We start from the raw sequence: 21,862 nt of genomic DNA on the forward strand, positions 1-21,862 counted from the left end.
TTGAGTTTAATAAGTTCTTAATAGATCTTGGATATTAGCCCTTTATCTGATATGTCATTTGCAAATTATCTTCTCCCAGTCTAAAAGTTGCCTTTTAGTTTTGTTGGCTGTTTCCTTTGCTGTGCAGAAGCATTTTACCTTGATGAAGTCCTAATAGTTCATTTTTGTTTTTGTTTCCCTTGCCTTCATAGATGTGTCTTGCAAGAAATTGCTGTGGCCAAGTTCAAAAAGGTTGTTGCCTGTGTTCTCCTCTAGGATTTTGATGGATTCTTGTCTCACATTTAGATCTTTTAGCCATTTTGAATTTAGCTTTCTGTATGATGTAAGAAAATGGTCTAGTTTCATTCTTCTGCTTGTGGCTGTCCAATTTTCCCAAGACTATTTATTGAAGAAACTGTCTTTTTTTTTTTCCATTGGATATTCTTCATTGCTTTGTCAAAGATGAGTTGACCATAGAGTTGAGGGTCCATTTTAGGATTCTCTATTCTGTTCCAATGATCTATGTGTCTGTTTTTGTGCCAGTACCATACTGCCTTGATGATCACAGCTTTGTAATACAGCTTGAAGTCAGGCATTGTGATGCCCCAGCTTTGGTTTTCTTTTTCAACATTCCTCTGGCTATTTGGGGTCTTTTCTGGTTCCGTACAAATCTTAGGAATATTTGTTCCAACTCTGTGAAGAAAATCCATTGTATATTGTTAGGGATTGCATTGAATATGTAAATTGCTCTGGGTAGCACAGACATTTTCACAATATTTATTCTTCCAATCCATGGGCATGGAATGCTTTTCCATCTCTTTGTGTCTTCCTCGGTTTCTCTAATAAGTGTGTAGTTTTTAGAGCATAGATCCTATACCTCTTTGGTTAGATTTATTCCTAGGTATCTTACAGTTTTGGGTGCAATTATAAATGGGATTGATTCCTTAATTTGTCTTTCTTCATTCTCATTGTTAATGTATAGAAATGCAGCTAATTTCTGTGCATTGATGTTGTATCCTGCCATGTTGCTAAATTGTTGTATGAGTTCTAGCAATTTTGGGGTGGAATCTTTTGGGTTTTCTACATACAGTATCATGTCGTCTGTGAAGAGGGAGAGTTTGACTTCTTCTTTGCCAACTTGAATGCCTTTATTTCTTTTTGTTGTCTGATTGCTGAAGCTAGAACTTCTAGGACTCTGTTGAATAACAGTGGTAAGAGTGGATATCCCTGCCATGTTCCTGACCTAAAGGGAAAAACTCATTTTTCCCCGTTGAGAATGATATTCACTATGGGCTTTTCATAGATGGCTTTTATGATATTGAGATATGTTCCCACTATCCCTACACTTTGAAGAGTTTTAATAAGGAATGGATGCTATATTTTGTCAAATGCTTTCTCTGCATCTATTGAGAGGATCATATGGTTTTCTTGTCTTTTCTTTTATTGATGTGATCTATCATATTCACTGTTTTACGAATGTTGAGCCACCCTTGCATCCCAGGGATAAATCTCGCTTGGTCATGGTGAATAATCCTCTTAATGTATTGTTGGATCCTATTGGCTAGTATCTTGGTGAGAATTTTTGCATACATGTTCATCAGGGATATTGCTCTGTAATAATTCTTTTTGGTGGGATCTTTGTCTGGTTTTGGAATCAAGGTAATGCTGGCCCCATAGAACGAGTTTGGAGGTATTCCTTCCATTTCTATCCTTTGAAATAGCTTTAGTAGAATAGGTATTATTTCTCCTTTAAGGGAAGCCCAGGTGGCTCAGCAGTTTAGTGCCACCTTCAGCCCAGGGCCTGATCCTGGAGACCCGGGATCGAGTCCCACGCCGGGATCCCTGCATGGAGCCTGCTTCTCCCTCTGCCTGCATCTCTGCCTCTCTCTCTCTCTCTCTCTCTTTCTCTCATGAATAAATAAATAAAATCTTTAAAAAAATCATTTTTCCATTAAATGTTCTGTGGAATTCCCCTGGGAAGCCATATGGTCCTGGACTTTTGTTTCTTTGGAGGTTTTTGATGACTGCTTCAATTTCCTCACTCATTATTTGTCTGTTCAGGTTTTCTATTTCTTCCTATTTCAGTTTTGGTAATTTGTAGGTTTCCAGGAATGCATCCATTTCTTGCATATTGCCTAATTTTTTGGCATATAGTTGCTCATAATATGTTTTTAAATTCATTTATATTTCCTTGGTATTGTTTGTGATCTCTCCTCTTTCATTCATGATTTTGTTAATTTGAATCTTTTTTCTTTTTAATTAGTCTGGCCAGGGGTTTATTTATCTTCTTAATTCTTTCAAAGAACCAGCTCTTGGTTTTCTTGATCTCTGAGTTCTGCTCTAATCTTTATTTCTCTCCTTCTGCTTGGTTTGGGATTTATTTGCTGTTCTTTCTCATATTCCCTTAAGTGGAAGGTTAACCTGTGTATTTGAGATTTTTCCAATTTTTTGAGGGAGGCTTGTGTTGAGATGTATTTCCTTCTTAGGACTACCTTTGCTGTATCCCAAAGATTTTGAACAGTTGTGCTTTCATTTTTGTTAGCTAATTCTTCTCTAATTTCCTGGTTGACCCATTCATCTTTTAGTAGGATACTCTTTGACCTCCAAGTGTTTGAGTTTCTTCCAAATTTCTTCATGTGGATTGAATTCTAGTTTCAAACCATTGTGGTCTGAAAATATGCAGGGGACAATCCCAATCTTTTGGTATTGGTTGAGGCCTGATATGTGACCCAGTATGTGGTCTATTCTGGAGAAAGTTCCACGTGCACTTGAGAAGAATATGTATTCTGGTTGCATTAGGATGAAATGTTCTGTATATATCTGTCAAATCCATTTGGTTCAGTGTGTCATTCAAAGCCCTTGTTTCTTTGGTGATGTTCTGCTTAGAATATCTGTCTTTTGCTGAGAGTTCTGTGTTGAAGTCTCCTACTATTAAGGTATTATTACGTATGAGTCTCTTTACTTTGGTTATTAATTGATTGATATACTTGGCTGCTCCCACATTAGGGGCATAAATATTCATAAGTCTTAGGTCTTCTTGTTGGATAGCGCCTTTAAGTATGACATAGTGTCCCTCTTCATCTCTTATTGCAGTCTTTGGTATAAACTCTAATTTATCTGATAATGAAGATTGCTACCCCAGCTTTCTTTTGAGGACCATTTGAATGGTAAATGGTTCTCCTCCCCTTCATTTTCAGTCTGGAGGTGTCCTTAGGTCTAAAATGAGTCTCAGCATATAGATGGATCTTGCTTTTTTTTATCCAGTCTGATACCCTACATCTTTGGTGGGATCATTTAGCCCATTCACGTTAAGATACTATTGAAAGATCTGAATTTAGTATCATAGTATTATCTATACAGTCCCTGTTTTTATGGATTGTTTCTTTGGGCTCCTTTTTTCTTTTACAGGGTCCCCCTTAATATTTCTTGCAGAGCCAGTTTGGTGGTCACAAATTCTTTCAGTTTCTGGCTATCCTGGAAGTTCTTTATCTCTCCTATTTTAAATGACAGCCTTGATGGATAAAGTATTCTTGGCTGCATGTTTTTCTCATTTAGTACCCTGTATACATCATGCAAGCCCTTTCTGGCCTGCCAGGTCTCTGGGGATAGGTCTGCTGTTAATCTGATGTTTCTCCCCATATAAGTTAAGAATCTCTTGTCTCAAGCTGCTTTTAGGATTTTCTCTTTATCTCTGAAATTTGCAAGCTTCACTACTATATGTCTGGGTGTTGATTGGTTTCTATTGATTCTGGGGTGATCCTCTCTATCTCTTGGATATGTATGCCTGATTCCTTCCTCAAGTTAGGGAAGTCTCAGCTATGATTTGTTCAAACATATTTTCTGGTCCTTGCTCTCTCTCTCCACGTCCTCTGGAATCCCAGTAAGACAAATATTATTCTTTCACAAGCTATCACTTAATTTTCAGAGTCTCATGGACTCTCATGGACTCTTAGTTGTTTTCTCTCTTTTCCTTAGCTTCCTTTCCATCAACTCATCTTCTATGTCACTCACTCTCTCTTCTGCCTCATTAACCCTAGCTGTTAGAGCATCCAGTTCAGATTGCATCTTGGTTAAAGTATTTTTAATTTAGGCCTGATTAGTTTTCAATTCTGCAGTAAGAGAATCTCTAGAGTCTTTTATGCTTTTTTAAAGAGCCACCAGGAATTTTATCATTGTAATGTTGAATTATGTCTCTGACATCTTACTTAAATCGATATCCATTCGAACTGTGGCAGAGAGTATTACTTCCAGTTGTTTCTTTTGTGGTGCATCATTCCTTCCATTGTTATTTTGTCCAGTGCAGAATGGCTGTATGAGTGAGTAGAGTAAAAAAATATCAACCACGACCTAAGTAAAATACACCCTATCTGACTGTGATTTGCAGTTTATAGCACAAGTTGAGCTTTCTCCTGGGCACTCCTGTTTTTTATGCATCTCCAGGAATATTGAGACTTTGCTGCTCCTTCTGGAATTTTGCCCTATTTCACCACTGAGCACTTTTCAGGCAGGCAAGACTCTCTCAGGAGCAGATTTTAAAGGATCCAATTGCATGCCCTAGTGCTGCACCACTTTCCTGCAGTGTCTTACAAAGCCTCCCTCCCCTACACTGTTTATCTTCCAATATATCCCGTTTCTCTTCTTCACACTCCTACTTGTAAGACGTGATCACTTTTCTCTCTGTAGTGTTCCAGCTGTTCTTTCTTTACATCTCAGGTTGAATTCATAAGTGTTCAGGGTGGTTTGAAAGTTATCTAGCTAAATTTGGGAGACCAGATGAAACAAGGATCCCTACTCTTCTACCATCCTGCCTCCTCTCCACTGTCATTTATTTCGCATATAAATGCCAATTTTTGACAAAGTTCAGCAAAGATAGCTCATCTCTGCTTCATGTAGCATCAGCTGAGGTGGTGATACAGGGGCCTGGAGAATCTAATCTACATTCCAGGCAGCTCACTCACCTGGATGGCAAGATGGTCTAATTTGCAAATCTTTTAGTTTGGGATTTATGTACACCACTTCCCACTAACTCCAAGGGAATCCATTTCCTATAGATTTCTTAGCATTTTTTCATAACATACTTCTTGTCTACTTCACTTTTTTCCAACACACTTTTATGTCAGCAGCCAATTAGGTTTATACCTTTATAACTTTTCTATAACCCTAAGGAGGTAATTTTCCTGTTTAGAGTTAAGATAATATAGTCAGTTCATGAACCTCTGTCAGTAATACCTAGGTTTTCTACATGGTGATCCCTGAATAGTATATATTATAAATGTCTGAATTTGGGGCAGCCCTGGTGGCACAGCGGTTTAGCGCCGCCTGCAGCCTGGGGTGTGATCCTGGAGATCCAGGATCGAGTCCCACATCGGGCTCCTTGCATGGAGCCTGCTTCTCCCTCTGCCTGTCTCTCTCTCTCTCTCTCTCTGTGTGTCTCTCATGAATAAATAAATAAAATCTTAAAAAAAAACCTTAAAAAAAACAAACATAAATGTCTGATTTTGGATACAATACTCTTTTTCCTTTCTTTTTAGGTTAAATGGATTCTTAATTAGATACATTTGAAAATTAAAGTCTGCTTTTTATTGAAGGTATACAAGGGAAAAGGGGCAATTGCTTAACAGGAACTTTCTTTGCATGTCATCATTAATTCTCAGTGTCTGATCTCCATGGGTTAAACTCAGTGGTTTCTCGGTGTTTCCTTTTATGGGAGAGGGAAATTGTAATGATAAATAATAAGAGTAACAGTTTCTAAGATTTACTATGTGTTTGGCACCTGTTTTAAGCTTTTTACATGTATTAACTTACAACTCCCCCAAATTCAATAAGGTAGATACTAATATCTCTTTTTTAGAGGAAGGGAAGAAAAGACATGTTAATTAGCATATATTGCATAAGGTCACACAGCTAGTAAAGAGTGAAACCTATAAGAGGTCTGATTTCCCTTTCTTATCCATCACACTACATTGAAAGCGTTTTGGTGACAGTTGGGAATGGTCTTAGTGATATGTAACTTAAAATATTCACTTGCTTATGCACTGACAATCATGGAATTATAGAATTTCCCCATAAAATTTCTAAACAATAGGGATTATACAATACAGTTCTTCACTTTTAAGCCTCAATCCCCACCCCACCCCCCTTTTTTTTAATGAGCTGGCCCTGTTTTTGCTAAAAAAAAAAAAAAAAAAATTAGCTTTAATTTAATATATGGACCAAAATTTATTTTTTTCATGATTTTACTTTCTTCTTTCAGATTTTTAGCCCCATAAGGTCCAATTAAAAAATATTATGTTATCAAATTTTGTGTTAAGCCACTTTTTTGTTATTTTATAATGAGAGGTAGTGGAATATGCCACCCCAAAATATGCTACTTTGGCATAAGGATATTTTAAGTTAAGAGCAATTGAAAAGATGCAGATGTAAGAAAAGCTGCCTACCCTCCCCCTATTTCCCTAAAAGTAGGACATAAAATTTCAAAGGTGTCCCTCCTCCCCTCTTTACCAGGAGAGACAGTGGTTAATGACCAGAGACAGCTTCAAACCCTGTCAGCCTGGAGAGGGGACAAGGGGAATCTGCATAACAAACTTTACTAACTAGTCCTTTTCTCTACCCTCAGAAACTGCTTTCCTTTGTCAGTTCTCCACAAATTTGTTGTATTTGGTTGAAGATGCTGTATAGGCCAGGATTCTGAGCCATCTCTTCAGGTTTACTCATTTTTCTCTGGGTATCTCTCATGCATGAGGAATACATATTAATAAGTGAATGGGTTTTTTTCTCTTGTTAATCTGTCTTTTGTTATAGGAGTTTCAGCCAAGAACTCAGAAGGGTAGAGGGAAAATTATTTTCCTCTTCTATAATACAACATATTTTTATACTTATTTTATTAGTAGCATGCTTATTATATGAAAATTCCTAAAATGTTGGTATATAAAATATAAATGGAACCTTCCCCTTTATCCTACCACTATACATCCCTATTACTATTTTGAAGGTTAGCTTTGTGAATAGTTTTGAATTAACTACTTTTTGAAGATTTAGTAGCTAAATAAAAACTTTGTTTTTCAGTATCAGAATTTTTTCCTTTCCCTCCTAATACCAAAATGTTACAATTTATTTAGAAACTGAATTAATCTGATTAATTTTAGCACAGTTGTTGCTGATAGAGAATGCTACTGAAAAACCGACTTTCTTTGAAGACAATGAGGTCGACTTATGCCAATTCACAACCCTGGGTGGAGTGTACCACTTGGATATTTTGGAGCTTCCCCCACAGTATAAACCAATGAAAAGCTGGATGATTGTAGAAGTAGGTTGGTTTTTGAGTCAGATTTATGAGTAAAATAATTTCTCACACTTTTATCTTAAATAATCTAACATCTAGTGAACTTTAACCTTTAACCCTATTAACCATAAAGGAAAAAACTAATTTTAAACTGTCTTGAATTTATGTGTTTAGATTGTGCCAATTTGGTCTTAATGATAGTCTATTTAAAAGGCTTTCAAACTTTTTCTGTAAAGGGTCAGATGGTAAATATTTTCATATTTGTGGGCATGCCAGCTCCATTGCAACACTACCATTGTAACAATACGACAGCCGTATGTAAATAAAAACCTTATTGTCATTTACATATGGACCAGATTTTCCAGGGACCATAGTTTGTATACTCTGGTCTAGATCAGTGGTTCTCAACATGTGGTCCCTTGGCCAAAAGCATTGGCATCATCTGGGGATTTTGTAGAAATGCAAATTCATGGGCCCCATTCTAGTTTTACTGAATCAGAAAGTCTGGAGATGAGGCTTGGCAGTCTGTATTAGCAAAACACACCTTAAAGTTTGAGAACCACTGGTCTGGATCCTTGATGTGTAAAGTATGTCCATGAACCAGCAGCATCAGCATCACCCAAAAACCTGTTAGAAATGCCTAATTTGGTACTTCACCTCAGTTCAACTGAATCTGAATTTTAAAAAGACCCTCAGGTGTTTCATATGCACATTTAAGTTTGAGAAGCACAGATCCAGGTTATGGCAATGTTGCTGATGCATGTTCCATGCTTTTAGTAAGGATGCTGATGACAGCAGTTGTTAGATCATTTTTGAAGGAGTTCCTCACTCCTGTTTCAATAAATAGTAGCATTTTCCCTAGTTAGTGACTTTGTTTACTTTAACTTTGCTTCATGGTGGCTTATGTACCAATTATATCCTGTTCTGTTGTCATAGCTCTTTCCTCCTTCCTTCCCTGCTCTCCAGGCTTTCTGTTTTCTCCCCCTCCCTCCCATTCTCCCTGTTTCTCCACCTCTTTCACTTTCTCTTCCAGCACATCATGTACATAGATTGCCAGGCACTTCTCACCCACAGTTCTACCCATTAACGACCTTGGTACATTTTTTTTTTCAATCCTTGGTACATTTTTGTATTAGAGTGGTATTTCTCAGCATTTCCCCCCCATTATTACCCCTCTAAGGAGACTTTGTAGATCTTTTCTTTCCTAACCCCCCACCCCACGAAATTTTAATGCCACAGTTATATAGTATTTTTGTGTATGTAATATATCTATATCTATCTGTGCTTTATACCTAAACAGTATGATTTATGCCCCCTAAACATTTTCACCCCTTTGGGATGATATTGCAGTTCTTTTCCCATTCTCCCCACAAATGAGAATGCACTTACTAGAGCATGCCTGGGGGAGATAATCTGGACTGTAACCACTTTAAACAATCTTTTAAAAAATTTTTAAAAAATATTTATTTATTTATTTTATTTATTTTATTAGAGTTGAATTTGCCAACATAGAGCTCATCCCATCAAGTGCCCCCCTCAGTGCCTGTCACCCAGTCACCCCCACCCCCTGCCCACCTCCCTTTCTACCACCCCTTGTTCGTTTCCCAGAGTTAGGAGTCTCTCATGTTCTGTCTCCCTTTCTGATATTTCCCACTCATTTTTTCTCCTTTCCCTTTTATTCCCTTTCACTATTTTTTATATTCCCCAAATGAATGAGACCATATAATGTTTTTCCTTCTCCGATTGACTTATTTCACTCAGCATAATACCCTCCAGTTCCATCCCCGTCGAAGCAAATGGTGGGTATTTGTCATTTCTAATGGCTGAGTAATATTCCATGGTATACATATACCACATCTTCTTTATCCATTCATCTTTCGATGGACACTGAGGCTCGTTCCACAGTTTGGCTATTGTGGACATTGCTGCTAGAAACATCAGGGTGCAGGTGTCCCCGCGTTTCACTGCATCTGTATCTTTAAACAACCTGTTTGAATCAGCTTTTCCTATCCCACGGTTACTTGAAGGACAATGGGGAGTCCAAGAAAGGCATCCCTTTGGTGAAGGTAGGCTTTCAAAACTCTTTATCCATAGAAAGGGCCCAGCCAGAGCTGGGGTTTCCAAGAATTCATTCAAAGATCTGTTCTTGAATTTTGTTGGTGTCCTGATATGACCATTTCATATTCTCCACTTGAGCCCAAAGTATCCTCCTTTACACATGTTTTTCTCTTCTGCAACAGAAGTCTTCTTCCTTTTATTCAAGTCTCTTTTCAATAATCTCCCACCTCCTCTAGAGTTTCTACCAATTCTCTGTTTTTCCTCTGTTTTGTACTATTCTTAATCTTCCCTCCTTCTCCCTCCCTAGATCCTTCCCTGCTATGTTCAGATAATAGACAAATCTCCCTGATCCCAGAGATATCTGCTGTTGGCTTAATTTACTTTCTCTTCCCAGCTTTATTGAGATATAATTGACATAAAGCATTGTATAAGTTTAAGGTGTACCAACGTGATGATTTTTAATTTACTTTCATCCATTCATTTCTACACTTCTCAGAAGTTTGCTAATACTCCTTTCTCTCTTTACCTACACACCCTAACCAAGGTATTAGAAAATGGTATTTGGGGTCCTATAGCTCTATTTTTGAGTTGTGATGCCTCCTTGAAGTCATTTGTAATCTTTGGCAAATTATTTGATTTCTCTAAGTTCTAGCTATCTCTGTTAAATATATGTCTTGTAGTATTCCTTGGAGGAATAAGATAATGAGTAAGTCCCAGCATAGAACCTGGACCATAAGAAAATTCTGTAATTCAGATTTAGTGATTTTACCCCTTAATCATTATGTCTTAAGTTTGTTGTGACATTTTGTTAATCTGTAGTTAAATGAGGCCAATCTTCAGTGCTTATAAAGAATAATTATATATAGCTTACTCAGCATTGTTTACATCTTTAATTGTTGCCAGTCAGCTTCTAACTAGATGTTATTTTGGTCATTTTTGAAAAGATACTCAAAGAAGGATTGCAGAAATACATATATCCTCCAGAAACTACTGAAGATGTAGAAACAGAAAATGCTTTCCCACCCATAGAGGTCACGCTTGAGGTTCAAGAGAATGTAATCTTTTTTGAGGATCCTATGGTTGCAAGGTGGGATGCTGAAGGTACAGCAAAACGTTATTCAGCTTTGATAATTATGTAATGAAAAGAGCTATAACACAAATCCTTAAAACAGAAAATACAGTGTGTAAACTCTGAGTTTCTAATCTTCACATTCCTGTGAAAATTCTGGAGTCTTTGTTTGCTCTTTATGGAAATAGAGATTAGAGTTTATTTATAGTTTTGTAACTGTTAATTCCTGAAGTGTTATATCTGCCATCATCTCTGAATAATTACTCATATCATGTTTTAAAAAAATAACAAAAATATCAAAATAACACATGAAAAACAAATAAATGAAAAACCTACTCTCTCCTGAAATGACTACACAATTCAGATTTGGGTAATTGAAATTTACTTTAATAACTTAGAAATTGCAAATCTTATTACAAACAAGTACTGGAGATCGGGAGTGGGCCATTGGCAGACCTGAGATAGAGGAACACTAGCTGCTTTCTGCCTCTTTATAACTTGATTGTTGAACCATGGGAAATTATTGCTTATCCAAAATGTGAAATAAGTAAATAACAAAATCTGAAGTACCAGCAGAATTACAAGCTAATGATTTACTAATTACTAACAAATACTTCATTTGGGGTTGACTGGCTCAACTTTGAAAAGTCTTGTTCTAAAAAAAAAATTTTTTAAAAGTCTTGTTCTTGTGAATTAATGTACATAGGCTTGAGGCTGCTAGAGGAAAGGTATATAGTTTTAAAAGTTAAGGCCTAACATACCACGCGGAGGAGTTTGGACTTGATCCTGTAGACAGGAAGAAACTCCCAGCAAAATTGGCTTTTTGTAGAGATTCTCTTCCAAACATAAAAGATCAATTTATACATATTTTCAGTTGAGTGGTTTCATTCATCTTATTTTTATATAGAAAAAGTGAAACTGTTACTTTCTTCCTTATTCTGAAGGTAAACATTGGCAAACTGATGGCATCAGCAATGTCTCTTATAAATCAGAAGAAAGACTTATAACATTCAGCCTAGAAACGTTTGGCCCTATTACCTTGATTCAAGATACTCATGTTAATATGCCCTTCCAGTCATGGGAACTAAGACCACTTGGTGTGAATAAAGTACTTTTGACCGTGACTACAGTATTTACTGAAGTTCAAATACAAATTAAGGTAAATCCCGGTTATAGTAAGTCATATGAAAGAGGTAAACTGCTTTGATGACAGTAAAAGTATGTCAAAGCAGTCAGTTACTGGTGGTTTACATATTGAAATGTCTTTTATAAATATATTTAAAATATACTTTGAGCCATAATTTCTAAATGCAATAGTAATTGGATAGGTAGTATCATATAATAAGTAAGGTGCAAATTTGTACCCTAAAGCTACAATCCTGGTTGCAGTGTGACTTCCAGAGAATTTTTGATCCACTCTAAAGAGGCTTCCTCTTCAAAACCAGATGAGAGATTTGAACTCTGTACACCTTCAAATTTCCACTTTGCAAACTTTAAAACTGGATAATTTTGCAATATTATGTTAGATCTTATATATGTAAAAAAATTATCCTTAAAAGTTGCAACATGAATAGCTATCAAATAGCTACTGTAATTCAATGTGACAATATTCAGTGTTCTTAGATCATACTTCACAATGAGAGGAGACCTAGGAGATCTTTTAGTCCCATGATTGTTCAGATAAAGCCCAAAAAGACTTGACCCGCTGGGTGAGATAACAGGGAGACTTTGTGGCAGAGTTCTCAGAGCTAGCCTAAAATAGACCTGTCTTGCATTATTTTTAATACAGAAGAACATAAGGCTAAAAATACACACATAATATACATATATATATATGTATATTATGTAGAACCTAAAGGCTGGAAATGGAATAATAAAGAAATAATTTACTTATACAAGTAAAAAGCTGCTTTCTTCTTCTTGAAACTAGGAAGACCTCTGCATGTTAGCATCAATCAAACTAAGTGACAAAAAGCATTCATCTACTTTGGAAGGAAAATGGATGACTCCGATTTCTTTCATTTTTGCTTTGAAAGAAACTGGATTAAATATCTTCCCTAGTGGACACTCTCATTTTTATGTTATTATAAATTATAAGGTAAGAACAAATCTTTCCAAATTTAATGTAATAGATATTTAGAATGTTAGCAAATATTAAATGTTACATAACTCTTCAGATGTGTTTTAGGCTTTCTATATTCACTTATACAGAATTATAGTTAGGAAGGAATAAACAAGACCAGAAATCCAGGGTTCTTTCAAGTTTAATAATCCTCCCCAAGAAAGTAAGTGTATAGAATGATCTTCATATTGACAAATGGAGCATTATCCACAGCTGGTCAGTTTAGTGCAAAGGTAGGTAGAGCAACTCTGCATTTTGTGTATTTTCTTTCTTCTTCCAGGCTGGATATATAGATTTCTTAAAAGAGTAAATGACTCAGCAGTTTCCCAAATATGACAAATTAGGCAAAATTAAATACATAAAAGGACCACCAATATACAGAACCCACTTCCTTCTTTCTTGGGAGAGGATCCTTGTCTGCATACTGCTTCATGTTACTCATAAGGCTTTAGTTAAATAACATCCTTCCATATTAAACTGTGTGTCCCTTGAGAAGGGGGATTATTCTTTCATCACCTATGATCCTCTGACACCTAGCATATTCCTTGAATCAGATGTTTTGTAAATATGTGATATGTAAATTAAGCCAAAGTAGGTTCTAATCATGAAAGATGTGTTGGGCAGAAAAGTTCTATACCCCAAAACAAGTTTACAGTATACCAGAAAATGATAATCTAGGTTGACATGTAACACATGAAAATAGTATCACTGAGATACTGTACATATGTGTAGAGAAAAAAAAATACCTTGGTTTTAGTAACTCAATTGCCAGCTTCTCTACGAAGGCTGAATGTAGTGTACTTTTCATCTCAGAATATTCATGAATTTTTTTTCTGAACACATATTCTAGGCATTGTTTTAGATGCTTAGGATCCATTAATGAATAAAAAAAAAGGTTCCTGCCCTTGTGGAGCTTACATTTTAGCAGAAGAAGGCAAAAAATATACTAGATAATCTTATATTTTATGAAAAAGAAAAAAGGGCAGACCAGGAATCATGAGGTTAAGGCAACATACAAATAGGGTATTGGAGGAGGGGTGTTCATTGAGAAGGTATTAGATCTGAGCAAAACTCAAAAGTGGGGAATTTAGCCAAGTTGTCTGAGAGAGCAAAGGAAACGCAAAGGCGATGATAATGGTGTGTGTGGGTGGGTGGGTGGGTGGATATCTGATCAGAGAGGCCCGTTGTGGATTAGGACTTTGGTTTCTCTTCTGAGAGAAAGGCAACACTATTGCCCAGTCTTAGCAGTCATGCAATATGACTTACATTTAAAATGGATTTTTCTAAAAAATAAAAAAAAGTGTTTTTCTGTGTTGAGAAGTGACCGTAGGAGGCCAAAGATGGGAGACTAGTTGAGAGGCTCTATGATTAATTCTATTTTATATTGACAGGATCCTTTGGTGGAATTGAAAGCTTATCGACAACTGGCCCTGCTAAGTTCTGCTTTTGCATTTGGTTGGAGCAAGTGGAACGCAGTATGTACTTCAAAAAAAGTTATAGTTAAGGTATAGTATGTAAAATCCGTAACAATGCTTTGTCCTCCAAAAGTAAGTACTCCAAAGTTAAATGAATGTAGGCCATGGTTTCTCCTCTTGAAAAGGTGAAAAAAATTAACATTCAAAATAGTTTTAAAACTTCACTTTTATTTTTGTCAAAAATATAAAACCAAACTATATAAAGATTATGCCTTCATTGTCCATTATGGTATCAAACACTCTTGACTTCAGGCTAGCGTCCTTTAGCTCTTTACATCAACAGGAGAACAAATGGAAGCTTTTCATGTGAATCAAACTTTTTCCTCAGAGATGGTTAGGCCTCCTAGTTAACTTTCTGGCACATTTACTAGTGCCTGATAAGAAAGAGATCACATTCTTAAAGCTGACTGATGAATTGTTTTAGTATAAGCGAGCCACCATATGTACTAGTGTATTGTGTGTTTCTCCCACTTAAAATAAGCTCTTTGAGGATAGGATTTTATTGTTGCAATTGTTAGTATGTTTTTGCCCTTCGTTGTAATATCCCCAGCACCTAGAATGTTCCCTGGCACATGGTAGCTACTAAATAAACCTCTGTTGAGTGAGTTAATACATTTTAATAAGCTCCATAAAAACATGGTTTAAGAAATGGAACACTAAGAATGTTTCTTTTACATTAGCAATTTTGGGGACCAAATTCAAATTATACTCTGCCAAAATACCCAATAGAAGAACTATTAACGAATTTCTCTAATTTTCTTTTTCATTAGCTGAGTGAACACCTTACTGAAGAACCTATTCAGAATCCTAATTGGACCCTTTTAATGTTTAGTGGTAACAGAGCACAAAGGCTCAAGATCAACGAAAACAGTGAGACATTCTCTGAAGCCCTTAAAGAAGAAACTGAGTTTCATTCTACTTTATATCACATGGTTAAGGATTTTGCTTCCAAAGAAGCCATGGAGAAAATCAGGAGCTCCAACTGCCAGTTTATTGACTCTGTGTGTTATATGCTACTCTCCACTAGATTACTCAGCTATTCTTAATCCCCACTGATAAATTTTATGCAATATGAAGAATCAAGCAACTTGGAGCAAAATCAGGTATTTCTTCAATAAAATGTAATGAGTGACTATATTTCAGGACCTTATTAAAATCTCATAAGCATTTTATTCTCAAATTTTATTTTTTAAAAAGTAGGGTTTTTTTTTCCCCTATGGCTATTTAGCTTACTGAAACTTTCACTTTTCACTCTATGAAGATTTGAGTGAAAAAAAAAAAAAAAAAAAAAAAAAAGATTTGAGTGGTTCTTTATTTCAATACATTTTAACAAACAATATATAATATCTCCTCCTCAAAAAGCTCATTAAAAGATCATAGGCAGGCTTCCTCACCATTGTATTTTAGAGAGGAAATCACAGAAAGAGGGAGTATAAAATATCTTACGGTCCTTCTGAGACCCTCTGGTTCTAAGCTATAATTTCCCAACTAAAAATGACTTAATTTACGAAGTTCAGATACTGAAACTTTAAAAATCAAGACACACACACACAGTAAGATATGCTGTAGTCACACTGGTGGTGGTCCATTGTGTTGGAGTCTGGTAAATGGCCACAAGATTTGTTCTAGAGACATCCAGGAGTCCCCATCTGGTGTGGGAGCAGCATCCACAGACTTTTGGAAAAATCGTCCTGTGAGGAAGCTCATCAAAGCTGCAAACAGTACGATGAATGCAACAGAAAGCCAGAGTGCCTTATTTGCTTTTGTGATGGAAGTCGTGAGATTTGTTGCCCAGGAAGCTATTGTGTCATAACTATAAGGAAAATACAAATTCAGAATTTGTTAATAGCAATATTAAAGAATATTGCCAGCAATACCAATCAAGTCATCGATCTGCCCTACATACCACAAACATTGCCTTGTGATAAGCTACGTAATGATCTGCTCTCTTGGTTTGGGCCACAATTTGCACCCCCCCCCCAATAATTTTTAGAATTAGAGAAATTATTTAGACTTAAATGCAATGATGATGATCAGATCAATGATGATCTGAAAATTGGGTGACTCAGGTATTATATTTGAGTATTTATCTCATTGTTTCAATCAGGTAAGGCAACTTAAATCCCTATAGTAGAAACAAAAATGTTATTTACTGGGTAGAGTATGGTGTGTGTGTGTGTGTGTGTGTGTGTGTGTGTGTGTATCACTTATTTCTCACCATAACCTGGATTTTTGCTCTATTGAAATATTTAAACTATTTTTAGAAACACCCACAAGAAAAACTTATAAATCTTAGCATTTTACACATGCTACTACTATCATCCCTATCTTCTAGATGAAGAAATTGATGCTCAAAAGTGGATGAACTATGCCATCTGGCTCTAGAACCTAACACTGTGACCTGTCACAGGTTCAGGGATAACTCCTGTAGACCATGTGAAGTTTGTTTTTTATCTTAAACTTAACCCTGCCTCATCTTTTCCATTCTATAAAAATGGTATCATTAGCAAGCAGACAACTTACATTGAAGAGCCATCCCATTTTGATGGATTTTTTCTCTTTTCAGAAAGACTTGGCTTTCTTGTCCTTTCTACTATTTCTTCTCCAGGGAGTTCTGAGTCATCTTTAGTTCTGTAAACAAGTATTATTTTTAAATATTTGAAACTATGGATAATATACTATTTATAAAATATTGCTAAATTTTATTATATTACTAAAGAGGCTCATAACTATTTGTTTTGCTTTAGAAAGATTTGCTATATATCTAATTCTAAAATTCAAATCACTCATCTTTTATTTATGGAAATTTAATTTTAAAAACTTGCTATATAGAAAAATGTTTGTTGTAGGAAGTTGAGATACTAGCCAAAGGATAAATAAAAAGGAAAAATTTATAAAGAACATGTAGAAGTTAGTTATCACCACTCCATAATTAACCAGTGTTATTAACCTGTGATTTCTTTCTCTGCTTGTGTATAGTTACTATGCTTTAAAAAACAAAGGTGAATATTTCTTGCTCTGTATTTTCTTATTAAACATATGGTAAAATTTTTTTCCTTCTACCACAAAATTATTAACAGTGGATTTTATGCTAAACTGGAGTAATATCAAAGTGTCATTTCTTCTTTTAAAATCTTAATTTAAAAAGTGTTTATAACAATACATTCAGTACAATCCTATCTAAAATTAATATTTAATGAGCTGGGAAATAGAAATAGGAGCAAATATATTTTAAATAAAATCATCTTGTCTTTAACCCGAACAAAACTTGTTTCATTATCATGTTCATTGATGAGTTCCTAGTTGGATTTGAATTTTGAAATTCCAGGCTCATAATGCCATCACTATTACCAAAGGCAGCTGTTTCTCAAAGTTGTTTTTTTCTTTTCTTCTTGGACATCTAAAGGGAATGTGTTTGTCTGGTTTTAGTTTTTAAGGGAAACATGGGTCCCTTGGTGGTATGTATGGTCGGCTGAATGACTGACTCTTGATTTTAGTTCAGGTCATGATCTTAGGGTCCTAGGATCCAGCCTGGTGGCCAGCTCCATGCTAAGTGGGTGTCTGCTTGTCCCTCTCCCTCTGCTCTTTCCCCAGCTTGCTTGCTATCTCTCTCTAAAATAAAAAAAAAATCTAAATAAATAAATAAATATAAACAAGGCCTTACAAAAATTCTTGTAAGATTCTCAAGATTTCAATCTTTGGTTCACTAAGACTTCTCAATAGAAATCGTACCATACTAACAAAAAGCAAAAAATAGATTTTAATCTTTTGAAGAAAAATTGATTTTTTTTTTTTAACCCAGATCAGAAAAATCCATTATGTTAACTGAAAAGAGTTTCGACACATGCAGTGGGCTCCCGGGATTATTTTAAAAACAAAAACCTGAGAGTAGGCACTATGTCTCATTCATCTTTATACCCCTTAGGATTGAGTTTAGTACCTACCACATAGTAGGCAGGTAATGAACATGTATAAAATGAACATAAAATCGTTTCATTAAAATCTCTCTAGATGAGGAAACTGAGACCAAATAAAGTTAAACAATTTGTCCAATGTCATTCAAGGACTTAGAGGCCACATTTCTTCATGTCCCTCCTCCGTTGCCCTCTACCTGTTGCTATGAAGTATAGCAATACAGAGTTTTGTTTCCCCTACTGTTCATTTACATAAAGAGTAGATAGATGCATATACAATACACATATATTACATATATACCTATATAATTCATGTTTTGCTTTTTAATCTAAGTGGATGGACGTTTCTTCTATGGCTCTTTACTGACCTTTCTCCTTGATGACCAGATACTTAGAGGAAAAAAATAATATTCACAATTCTGGCACACTTCAGGGTCTTCTAACTTAAGACCTCAAACCCTGCAGTTTTGAGTGCTACAGGAGGGCATATGTTTTGCGAATAACATTTATATAATGCTTTACAGTTTATAAAAGTTTTAATTATTTTTTTGATAATGTAGCAATGTCTCATATTTCCATAGAGTAAAAGTGATCCCCACTATTTCCCAGCTCACATCAAGTTAAGACACACACACACACACACACACCAAACTTCACCTACTTTAGTTCACATTTTTCTTCTTCAGCATCTGCCCAGGAATAGGTGCTAATAAATCGGTGTAATGAGGGACGGTGTTCACTCTGCTTTGACCCCAAAATACGCCTAAGTAAAGATGATTATAGCCACTTGTCAAATTAATATATCTGTAGCCATTATCAATTTATTTTCTACTACCCAAATTAATACAAAAATTGTATGTTCTATTTTTTTGGCACATTCACATTATACTTCAAGGAAATTTCATGATTATATACCTATTTTATAATTATTGTACATACACTATGTGTAAATCAAAAGTTACTTTGTTACTTATTGCAAACATTTACTTCAGTAAGTGACAAAGCAGTAGGTTTCCCAAAGAGCAACCATAAAATTAAACTTACCAGCTGCTTGACCTCCTACTGAATCGGTCATTTTCCATCCCAGCCACCTTTAAATTTCAGATGTTAAAGAAATAATGAAATATGAATTTAGTGAAGTTTATGTTTTTGTTACATGAAAATTAATTTGCTTTTGACTAAGAAAGAACACTTAAGAATTTGCTCACCATTCCTGCATTTCCAATATTTCTGGGCAAAGAGGCAATGGTCACCCTTCGGAGAGAAGATGGCTATCCAGAGAGGCCAAAGGTACATTTAGAAAACTACTAGTATTTTATTATTGTATACAACACTAATATATACCCTTGCACATACATATCCCTGCATCTGACCACTGCTGAGCTAACCAGCAGACACATTGTGTTATGGCCATAGTGTCTTCCAGAAATATTGTACCAGTTTATATTCTACCTTCTCCAAAACCTGGATGAGGGCAGCTCCGGTGGCCCAGCGGTTTAGCGCCACCTTCAGCCCGGGGTGTGATCCTGGAGACCCGGGATCGAGTCCCATGTCAGGCTCCCTGCACAGAGCCTCCTTCTCCCTCTGCCTGTGTCTCTGCCCCTCTCTCTCTGTGTCTGTCATGAATAAATAAATAAAATTTAAAAAAAAAACAACACTGGATGAGTATAATTTTTGCCAGTCAAATAAGGTTTCTTGTTTAGTTTTTCTGGTAACATCAAACACTTTTTTAATGCTAAATAATCACATATATATCTGCTCTGGAAACTATGATCTTTGCCCATATCAATTTTATTAATGATAATTCTGGAAGAAATTTTTTTCATTGTTAATGCAGCCAAATATATCCTTCTTTTGCTGTCATTTCTTTTATGCTGAGCTTTTCTCAACTCAAGAGGAGATAAAACGTGCACCTATTTTGTAGCTTTTGTTTTCATGGTTTCATTTTTTCCCATTTAACACATTTAAAGATGGATATGATATTTTGATAAACTGATGTGTTTATCAGCCTTGAGATTTGCACAGGAAAATGTTGTATACTATTAGGTGATTCTTTTATTAAAAAAAGACTTTATCTATTTCTTTGGGAGAGAGAGAGCATGAGTGGGGTAAGCCCCCCACCCCAACCCAGTGATGGAGGTTTGATTCCAGGACTCTAGGATCATGACCTGAGCTGAAGGCAGACACAAAGAGCTGAGCCACCCAGGGGCCCCTACTATATGATTCTTAAACACAACTTTAGGAAGTAAAAATATATTAAATGTAGGAAATTAGTTAAAGAAGCTTAAGATTAATCCTTTTATTAAAGCAACATTCCTAATTTAATTTCATAGGTTAGCTGAATATCAAGAATTTCAAATTGCAATCCGAGAAATTTGGCTTCTCACCATGGTTCTGCCCACTACATGATCATAACTAATCACTTAACTTCTGTGAAAGTGATTTTCCTCATCTGTGAAAGACAGAGATTTGGATGGAATGATTTTAGTCTCTTGCTTAAAAATTCTGTGAAATCCTGATTTTCAAACTGGCAAAAACTGCTGGTTGACTTTCAATATCCCATTTTCCTCCTTTTTATTTGGTAAAGAACTCCTTGATTTTTAGTTAAGCCGCAAAACTCTAGAATTTTTTTTTTAAGATTTTATTTTATTTATTCATAGAGACAGAGAGAGAGAGAGGCAGAGACACAGGCAGAGCACCACACAGAGAGCCTGACGTGGGACTCGATCCCGGGTCTCCAGGATCATGCCCTGGGCTGCAGGCAGCGCTAAACCGCTGGGCCACTGGGGCTGCCCAAAACTCTAGAATTAAAAATGGATTTTCTAGTCTCATTTTCAACCAAGAATGAAAAGGAAATGTTAATTGGGAATTCTAGGAATTATCATTAGAGGGAGAGGGAACACTTGTTTTTATGTCTTCCTTTTTCTTAGAATGTGACTTGATGTAATGACCAGGACTTAGCCTTCAGCACTGAGGAAGCCACCCTAGGCCATGAAGTGGAAGCAAAGGGCTGAGGGTGATGAAGCAGTGAGAGAATACTGGGCCCTGTGGATTCTTGAAGCCTCTCTACCATTTTTGTACTGCATATTTCCAACTCCAGTGTTACATGAGAGAGAAACTATCTGGCTTTCCTCTTGCCTTCAGTAAAACTTAAAAGATATACAAAGAAGTACAAAAGCATACATATATAAACTTAAACACATACATGCATATCTACATAAACATATATGATTTACATTTAAAACTGTTGTTTCAAATAGTATTTTAAAACCATCTCTTCTGTAACATTTGATAGACTGTTAAGTCCATTAGTAATTACCTTGGAGTTTAGAGAAGATGAACGCTTTTTAATTTGGCAGTCATCTGAAAGGAAAAACACATTTGCACATTTTAGGAATTACACAAGCAATTTATTGCAATGGTCTCAATTCTTTTCAAAGAAAAGCAATAGAACATATTTAAGACCCTAGAGACTACTGAGCAGCAAAAATATCCAGTTATTATTGGTTGATTCATAACAATTACTATCTTAACTGATGAAATACAGTCCTCTACATCACTGTATATGTCCGCAATGCTTCCCCAGCACATGGGAGACACTAAATGAATATATGCTGAATAAATAAATCCAAAACTACACATCAGAAGGTTATTAAATATGATTACTTTTTCTAGAAAAGGGAACAGATCATTGAAATATTCTTTTCAGAAAAGTTAATATTATTTAAAATAAAACTATTACAGGATTTATATAAAGTTTATATTTTAAGGGATTTTTTTATGATCTCAGATGTGTTGTGCTCACTTCGGCAGCACATATAACTAAAATCAGATGTCTTCTTATTTTCTAATCCATCTGCCAGCTTACTAAGCCAGAGTCACTCCTCCTTCAAGAAATAGAAAATCATTGTTAATGAGAATAGCTCATTTAACTTAATTTACTATGCTTTATGTGTGGAGAAA

The 21,862-nt window shown here is 35.7% G+C and overlaps 2 protein-coding genes across 13 annotated transcripts in view; one reads left to right on the forward strand and one right to left on the reverse strand.

The window, feature by feature from the left end:
* The window catches only part of DNAI7 (dynein axonemal intermediate chain 7), a 65,778-nt gene extending 50,626 nt beyond the window's left edge, over positions 1-15,152 (forward strand). For 10 of the 12 annotated variants that reach the window (XM_072798629.1, XM_072798630.1, XM_072798623.1 and 7 more), the window contains 6 exons: positions 7,125-7,285; positions 10,264-10,420; positions 11,333-11,547; positions 12,319-12,486; positions 13,902-14,015; positions 14,756-15,152. In XM_072798629.1, the coding sequence (XP_072654730.1) occupies positions 7,125-7,285; positions 10,264-10,420; positions 11,333-11,547; positions 12,319-12,486; positions 13,902-14,015; positions 14,756-15,031 (1,091 nt within the window). In that variant the 3' untranslated portion in view covers positions 15,032-15,152. The remainder of the gene's footprint in view (positions 1-7,124; positions 7,286-10,263; positions 10,421-11,332; positions 11,548-12,318; positions 12,487-13,901; positions 14,016-14,755) is intronic. The other 2 variants (XM_072798621.1, XM_072798631.1) reach the window with 2 other exon arrangements.
* A 127-nt stretch (positions 15,153-15,279) lies between these two features.
* IRAG2 (inositol 1,4,5-triphosphate receptor associated 2) overlaps positions 15,280-21,862 on the reverse strand; it is a 121,904-nt gene continuing 115,321 nt past the window's right edge. Inside the window, 6 exon segments of the mRNA XM_072798619.1 lie at positions 15,280-15,798; positions 16,509-16,616; positions 18,561-18,662; positions 18,944-18,990; positions 19,108-19,170; positions 21,219-21,262. Of these exon segments, the coding sequence (XP_072654720.1) occupies positions 15,555-15,798; positions 16,509-16,616; positions 18,561-18,662; positions 18,944-18,990; positions 19,108-19,170; positions 21,219-21,262 (608 nt within the window). The 3' untranslated portion in view covers positions 15,280-15,554.

This window comes from Canis lupus, chromosome 25, assembly GCF_048164855.1.
Source record: "Canis lupus baileyi chromosome 25, mCanLup2.hap1, whole genome shotgun sequence".
Taxonomy (NCBI): domain Eukaryota; kingdom Metazoa; phylum Chordata; class Mammalia; order Carnivora; family Canidae; genus Canis; species Canis lupus.